The sequence below is a fragment of the Coturnix japonica genome, chromosome 5 (assembly GCF_054131305.1).
Source record: "Coturnix japonica strain WE chromosome 5, WE-NBRP24, whole genome shotgun sequence".
Taxonomy (NCBI): domain Eukaryota; kingdom Metazoa; phylum Chordata; class Aves; order Galliformes; family Phasianidae; genus Coturnix; species Coturnix japonica.
The window spans coordinates 42,083,044-42,091,367 of NC_140667.1; the positions used below are offsets into that span (position 1 = coordinate 42,083,044).

The 8,324-nt window shown below is 47.5% G+C and overlaps 1 protein-coding gene across 1 annotated transcript; it reads left to right on the forward strand.

The window, feature by feature from the left end:
• Window positions 1-742: 742 nt before the first annotated feature.
• On the forward strand, window positions 743-6,686 carry PSMC1 (proteasome 26S subunit, ATPase 1). Its single transcript, XM_015865350.3, has 11 exons — window positions 743-1,233; window positions 1,493-1,546; window positions 1,659-1,755; window positions 1,910-2,034; window positions 2,506-2,691; window positions 2,895-3,023; window positions 3,683-3,779; window positions 3,940-4,129; window positions 4,822-4,973; window positions 5,957-6,111; window positions 6,410-6,686. Exons 1-11 carry the CDS (start codon window positions 1,081-1,083, stop codon window positions 6,542-6,544), a joined length of 1,473 nt encoding a protein of 490 aa, XP_015720836.3. The 5' UTR covers window positions 743-1,080; the 3' UTR covers window positions 6,545-6,686.
• The last annotated feature ends 1,638 nt before the right edge of the window (window positions 6,687-8,324 follow it).

Below are 8,324 nucleotides of genomic sequence, written 5' to 3' on the forward strand. Positions count from 1 at the left end.
TGGAAACTGCAACAGATACAAAGAACACAAGAGCACTGGTGGAGCTACAGAACTTCTCCAGTTGTTTGGCTTTTCTGATAGAAGAGTTCTGTGCAGCCCCTGCAGTAAGTGCTGGTGCCCCATACTGGGGCTTTGGCTCTTGTTTCTGAAGTTCTCTTAGAAAGCGTGTCCTTTGTATGAGTGAGCAAAGCAGAACCCCAACAAGCAGCCTGAAGAAATCATGGGTGGGACTTTTGTTTGCAAGTGAGGATGACTGATCTGACTGATTCAGCAGATTCAATTTGCATTACTGACAGAAAACACAGTTAGAAGCTGTATGAGCCCTACCTCCTGATAGCGCTGCAATGACGGGCTGATGGAGCAGAGTGTGCATCACAAAACTGAAGCTGCAGTTATTCAATAGAGGATGCGAACACAGCGAGATGCTTGTGCAGCATTAGATTACAGGGCTGCAGGAAACGACAGAGGGGGGATTACACTACAGCCCACAGCCAACAGATTAATGCAGAGCCAGGACTTCACTGAGGAGCCTTTAAAATTAACATATCTTCTTCTTAATTCAGCATAGTGAAGCTCATGTCTCAGTGACTTCCCATTCTCCTACACCAACAGCAGCTCTCTCTACTCTCCCCTCTTTCTGCTTCTCTGAGCTGTCAGTCATTATCTGTGCACAGCTTTGCCAGGCAGCCTGTGCTGTCCAAGAATCCCATACCCACACTCTAAGTAGTCACTGACATTTTTAGAAAGCACCCATATGTTCCTTTAGAAATACTACTGGGAAATAAGGGGACAGGGTTGTTTTCTGTATAAGGTTGTTTCCTGTATTCCTCTTTCTGTGGGAATTATTTCACTGTCTTCAGTTCATGGCTCACTGCATCCTGCAGAGCAGCTTTGGAACGAGCTCAGTGTATGTGAATGTGGCTGTAGTTAATGACGAAGCATTCAGCCGTTCAATCCTAAACCAGCAGTCCATCCGTGGGCTGGATCTGGGGTGATTCCTTCCCCAGAATCACAGGTGATTCACAGTCAGGTGCAGGATGGCCCGGTGCTGGCAGGACGGTCCATATCGGTTCCGTTCGGATGGCGGCACACAGCGGCGGGGCGCGACCCCCTGCGGCCGGCTGTGTTGGTGACGGCTCGGCCGCCAGGTGCCGCCCGTCCCTCCCTCCCGCTGGCTGCTGCCGTCGCTCCGCAGTGACGCCACATCCTGGTTCCATCGTCGCGGCGGTTCCGGTGCGTTGCGGTGATGGTGAGCGGCGGGGCCGGCGGGGCCGGCGGGGCTGGGGGGCTCTGTGGGCGAGGGGCGGCCGCGGCGGTGGGAAGTGGGGGAGCGTGTGGGGACGGGTGTGAGCGCTCGGCGGTGCCCGGGGGACGATCCGGAGCCGTCGCTATTGACACGCGTTTTGCCGAGTCACCGCCCGAGGGATGTGGGGAGCGGCCGCGGCGTGTGCGGGGCTGTGCTTAACGGGCCGTTGTGTTTGTTCCCATTTAGGGGCAAAGTCAGAGCGGCGGACACGGGCCCGGCGGCGGCAAGAAGGACGACAAGGTGCGGACATAGAGCGGCGGGCCGGGCCGGGCCGGCCTGGTGTTTTGTTTTCATTGCTCATATCCTGACTTTTTAATTAATTTTTTCCCTTGGAATTCTCTCTGCACATCAGGACAAGAAGAAGAAATATGAACCTCCAGTTCCAACCAGAGTGGGGAAGAAGAAGAAGAAGACGAAGGGACCAGATGCTGCCAGCAAGCTGCCCCTGGGTAAGTGCTCGGCCTGCTGGGCCTTGCACAGCCCCGGCCCACCTGGCTGCAGGTGGAGCCCAAACCTAAAGCAGGAATTCTCCCAATGAACTAATGAATAGTTGATGGTGTGTCATACTTAGTCTGAAACGCTGTGGTTCTGCTTTGATTGCAGTGACTCCTCACACACAGTGCAGACTCAAACTGCTGAAGTTAGAGAGGATTAAAGATTACCTGCTAATGGAGGAGGAATTTATCAGAAATCAAGAACAAATGAAACCTTTGGAAGAGAAACAGGAGGTGAGTTTTGAGTGAGCTGCTAGTACTAAAATGACTGCTGGCGTGTCAACTGCTTCACACAAAGGCAGTGGAAATTGAGTGTCACAACTGTGTAAGCCAACTTATTGCATTAAAATTTTACACTAAACATCAGCTGGTTTTCAGAAAGCAGGATTTTCTTCAAGCATTTTAATGCCTTTAGTTCAAACAGAGGTTATCATAGATGTGGCAGCAGCAATTTTTGGCTTCTTAGAAGTCTTTGCAAGTTCAGCAGAGGAAGGAAGAATATTCTTCTTGTGCCTATCCATGTAGTAGTGTCCATAGAACTAAAACAGTCGGTTTTGTTACTGGCCTGTGGTTCTTTAGAATGTGCTGCCAGTGTTTGACTGTGCAGCACCTGATCTGAAGTTAACACGCAGACTCAGGACCAACCCAGCAGTGATGTTCCTACCTGTGCTCCTGAGTTGTTACTTGAATTCTTCTTGACAACAGGAGGAAAGATCGAAGGTGGACGATCTGAGGGGGACACCAATGTCGGTGGGTACCTTGGAGGAGATCATTGATGACAACCATGCCATCGTGTCCACGTCGGTGGGATCAGAACACTACGTCAGTATTCTGTCTTTTGTGGACAAGGATTTGCTAGAGCCGGGCTGCTCTGTTCTGCTAAACCATAAGGTGAGTCACGTGAAGTGAGATGAAAAGAAGCAGCACGAGGTCTGCTATTTTTAACTGGCATCTGTTCCAAGAGTCACATGATCACACGATCTCAGATTAATGCTGTTTATTCCGTACACCTCAACATGTGGGCATTGGGTTGAGGCTTGTTCTGGTGTTAATCGTGCTGCTTGCTTTCTGACAACTCTTCATGCTTGAATTAGGTTCACGCTGTGATTGGAGTCCTGATGGATGACACAGATCCTTTAGTGACCGTGATGAAAGTTGAGAAAGCTCCTCAAGAGACGTATGCTGACATTGGTGGCCTTGACAACCAGATTCAGGAAATCAAGGTAATCGTGTGCTGACTTCCACTGCTAAGTAAGCTCTAAACTTGGCCATTATGACAGAAGTATGGAAGAGTAACAGCAGAGCCAGCTGCTGTTCACATGGTGGTGTTTTGCATCTTGCTCCTGCAGTTCTCAGTTCAGTTTCATTAGGCAGGCACCTGGACCTGGAAAAATGTTATAAGTTAGTAGCATCCCCATTCACAGACTGTGTGGCCAGAAACCTTTCACTCAGCTCTTTCACTTTGGATAGGCGTTCAGAGTCACAAATGTTTTTAAAGCATTCATCCGTGGTATCTGGTAGCTTATACTGGGAAGTGTCCTTTAACGAAGGGCCCTCCAAGTTTCTGGGGGGCTCCCGTAAACATTTGGGAGCCAGTCTGCCAACTTGGAGAGTTGTTGTGATGCCTGAGGTTGGAGGAAGGGGAACACTCACTGTTTCCATCTGTCACGCGGAAAAGAAGCAGTAGAAAGAGCTGCTTTAGGGTAGAATAGTTCTTACAATTTGAGGTATCCAAGATGCCTGTTTTTCAAGGCCTGTCTTCCAATTACTTTGTTTCTTTTTGCCTTTCTTACTTATATTAATGCAGTCCTTAGGAACTCCGCAGGTATTTTGCAGTGTTCACTGTTCATGAAAACACTGACTTGTTTTTCTCTTGATGCAGGAGTCTGTGGAGCTTCCCCTCACCCACCCTGAGTACTATGAAGAGATGGGTATAAAACCACCCAAAGGCGTCATTCTGTACGGCCCCCCTGGCACAGGTATCTGTGACTTTGTGCTGAGCTAGCTCTAGTTAAGTAAATCACACTTGGTTACTGTTAAACCACTGTCATTGATCATTGTCATTGTCTGTCATTGATCTCGTATGGCTTTTTTTCCAGCCTGCAGACTACTGACAATTATTTTTGTGATTAAAAACAGGTAAAACTTTACTGGCCAAAGCAGTAGCAAACCAAACGTCAGCAACCTTCCTGAGAGTTGTTGGTTCCGAGCTCATCCAGAAGTACTTGGGCGACGGCCCCAAGCTGGTGCGCGAGCTGTTCCGCGTGGCTGAAGAGCACGCGCCGTCCATTGTCTTCATTGATGAGATCGATGCCATTGGTACAAAGAGGTGCGTGTCCTTCTTTTGCAGCCGTATCCACATCCAGTTTCTGAACTCCTAACCATTTCCATAGTAATACTTTCATTATAGGCAACTGAAGTGATGGGATATGAAGTGATGCTCATATGTGATACTGCAGTTACTAGCCTCCATCTCTGCTAGAAGGGAGCTTCTGCCTCATGTATTTCAGCATATGTAGAACAGATGGGACTGATGGCAAACACTCAGATTTCTTCATAAATGTTTTTTGTTGCTTCAGACTTGTTCACAAACACGAGTGAGGCTTTTTTGGATGCAGGTTACCTGGTCTCATATTTGTAAGGTGCAGTGACTGAACCAGAAGGCACCAGACTGCATCCCTTGGTATCTGTGTGTGTGAGGGAAAACCTCTGCAGTGTGGAAATGAAGGCAGCGAGCAGCAGGCTTTGTTTTTTGTGGAGTGGGTGCGCTCCCTTTTAAGAGTTAACGTTTTTTCTTTTATGTTTGTGTTCATTTGCTGTGTCAGAACTGGATCTGCAAACCTGCTCTTTGCTTTCTATGGGTAAACTTTAAAAAAGCACAGAAAACCCTGTTATAACATCTAACCCATGATGACGCGGGTTGGTTCTTCTTAAGGACATTTTGCTTGTCAGTGTGTGCAGCTCAGCGAGGCATGTTCCAAGGTTGACATAACGCTTATCCTGACTGTTGTTCTCTCCAAGGTACGACTCAAATTCTGGGGGTGAGAGGGAGATCCAGCGTACGATGCTGGAGCTGCTGAACCAGCTGGATGGGTTCGACTCTCGTGGGGATGTTAAAGTCATCATGGCCACAAACAGAATTGAAACTCTGGATCCAGCTTTAATTAGGCCAGGTAAGGGGATTCTGGGCTGTTTACGGCACTGCTCTTGTGAAAGGACATCATCAAAGTAGCTCATCAGACACATGGGCTGTCAGCAATTTGTCTTTAATCGCCACCTCAGCTGTGTCGATGTGTCTGTTAGAAGCAGAACCCATTCACCAGTTCCTAAATGGGAGGAAAAACCCAGGCAGGAGTTGCATTAACTTCCCTTGTGTGTATAAATGACTGAGATATTCTACTTTTCTTCTTGGGTAGCAGAGGTAAGATAGAGAACAAATGTAATTCAAGTTGAATTAGTTAGAGAATGCCTCTGAGCAGCCAGTGCTCCGTAAGGACCCAAGGAATTCAGAGGAAACACCTGCTGTGGTGCTGTTCTGTGCTTTGCAAGAAGTTTTTGTCACCACCATGGCCTTATCCTTCATGTCAAGAGCAGTTGCCTGAGGACAGAGCAGAAAATACTATAGTGGTGTTAAAAGACAAGCTGTGGGGTCATCTGAAACTAACAAAGGGCATTTCCATGCTCTACCAGCTATTTAAACTATTACCGTCACTTGAGCAACCATGGAACTTCCAGCAGCCTGGTAAACTCATTTACCATCATTTGGGTTTGTCTGGAGCACTGCAGCTGGTGCCATCAACCTCTTTCAGAAAAGGCAGCATAAAGGTAGAGAAAAACAGGCAGAGTGCGGAGCTGGAGGATATCTTTGAGGAGTGTCCTTACACAGTTGGATCTGTAGGAGCTGGAACAACTCCAGTCCCAGCTGACAAAATGGAAACATCTGATAGGAGCTTCCAGCAGAACTTCTTTCGCAGAGCCTTCTTTGTCCAGTTCAGTTTAAGGGCTCTACATAACTCTCATCAGATTCTTCTGTAAAACATGATTGATAATGGTGTGAAGACTGTTGCTCTCAGTCTAAATCAGAGATGTTCATCCGGCTCTGTTTCCAGTAGCTGCATGCAAAAAAACCCTAAGAGTGAGCTTTTCTTCTGCGCAGGACGTATCGACAGGAAAATAGAGTTCCCTCTGCCTGACGAGAAAACCAAGAAACGCATCTTTCAGATTCACACCAGCAGGATGACGCTGGCAGATGACGTGACTTTGGACGAGCTGATTATGGCAAAAGATGATCTCAGTGGTGCAGATATTAAGGTGTGTATGTCACCGCAGCTTACGGTTCAAAACGTGAATCCCATTTGTACTGTATGCAGATCTTCTTAGCATTTTTAGGACAATGTTGCAAGCAGGTAAAAATGCAGTTGTAGATGAGGAAGGTTGAGACAAGCAGCTCATGTATGTGAAGTGAACTGGGCTCTGTATGTTAGAGTTACCCCGTGACATTAACTTCCCTCTGTCGCCTCCCTGTAAAACAGAGCAGCCAACTGCTGAGAGCTGCTCCCTGGGGAGGAGGCTGCAGAGCCAGTAACTTGTTTGGCTTTCTGTGTTGCAGGCGATTTGTACAGAAGCTGGGTTGATGGCTTTGAGGGAACGGCGAATGAAGGTAACAAATGAAGACTTCAAAAAGTCTAAAGAGAACGTTCTCTATAAGAAGCAGGAGGGAACCCCAGAGGGACTGTATCTTTAAGTCTTCTCTGCTCAAGGACCATTGGGAACTCTGGTTGGGACGACAGTCTCGTGTAAAACCACGTAGCCCAGCTAATTCTCATTCTTGAAAGGTTATAAAGCCGGATGGCTTATTTCCCAATAAAACATTGATTTGAATTGAAGTGCTTTGGAGGCAATGAGGAGTTACTGACACAGTTGTTCAGTATACAGAATGAAAGGCCAAGAGCTGTTGGTTTTTCATGGTAAAATTATGTGATTTATTGATGAAAACTAACTCTACACATGACCGGAGTGTTCATGGGGATGAGAGGAACCCCACAATAGAGTTGGGTTTTCAGCTGGAGAGAACAGGGGGAAAAGAAAGGCAGAAAGTTTTATTATGCATCTTGTAAAGCTGAAGAGGTCTGTATCACTGGGGAAAAGCCAGAGATCTGTTAGGAAGCACTTCCTAATTGTGGCAGCTGGCCTCATCACTGCTTGTGGAGCTCAGGGCTTTACAACTTGTGGTAAACAAGGCTCCAGTTTTTTTGCGGGGGAGGGAAGGGGGAATGTGGCTGTTAATGTTGGGAGCGATAACCATGGAGAGGATGGTGCAGCTGAGGAAGGAAAGCTGCACTGCATTATGCTACACCTTGAACTGCCTTCTCGTACACTGACTGCCATGAGAGCAGCTGAAGAAGCAGCATGTGTTTGAAAACCTTAATTCTCACCTTTTGCAGCAGAATTTAATGTCTGCCTCTTTCTCCAAGATTTTGGAACTTGAGGAAAAAAAAAAAAAGTGAATAAAGCCAGCGAGTTCCCCATGCAGGAAAAAACAGCAGGGTGTGAATTGAAGGTAGGACTTAACTTCAGGGGCTCCAGTGAGCGAGCAGTGTGAGTAGTGCACCAGGAACAGCTGTGCTAAGGAGCAGAAGGACTCTCCCTGGGAGGGAGAGTGCAGGGAAGAAAAAGGTGACTGAAAAAAGACACAGACCAGGAGCACAGCTGTGCTGCCCCTGCCATACCGTCATGGCCTGCCCAGGACTTCAGAAGCAGCAGCATTATGCTCTGAAGGGAGAGCAGAAACAAACAACACATCACAATTCCTGATTAGGTGGACAAAGTAAATCCCTGCCTCCAGTTCAGGAGCTCCGTCACGTATAAAACCAAGTGGAATTTAAAAATAACAGACCTCAGTGGCTTCAGCTGGTGATTGAGCACCTGGTGAAGGGCTGGGGCTGCTCAGGGAGCACAGGCAGATTGTTCACACCTGTGCTCCACATGTGACCAGGAGGGGTGGACCCAGGGTGAAAGCACCCTGTGCTCATATAAGGGCCTTACTGGAGGGGGAACATCTCTTGTACTTCAGCTGCTTCCTATGAAGGTCTGCTGTATGGCCAGAGCAGCTCTGCTCCACTTGGGTGAGTCCCTTTCTTTCTATATATGACTTTTGGCCTACCTGGGAATGCTTTGCTTGGTATCACTAAGAACCTCTCAGAACCAATTTTGCTTCTTCATAAGCAGAACATAACATGTATTTCTGATGAAGATTAAATCATAGCCAAACCCGCATCACCTGCAGTTACCAGGATCTGAGGCTCTCAGAAGGTGCTGTGATGCTATTTAAAACTCTGCACATTCACTGTAGCATTTAAAATACTTCTAGAAAGATGAACAAGTCGCAGCCTCAGCTGACAACTGCCACACACTGTGACAAACGGGAGGCTGAGGTTGCAGGGCTTTGTTTTCCACATAATAGGATCTTAACAGCTGAGCAGCTCTGCACTGTTTTGGTGCTCTCACTGCCGGCTGTTGCTTTG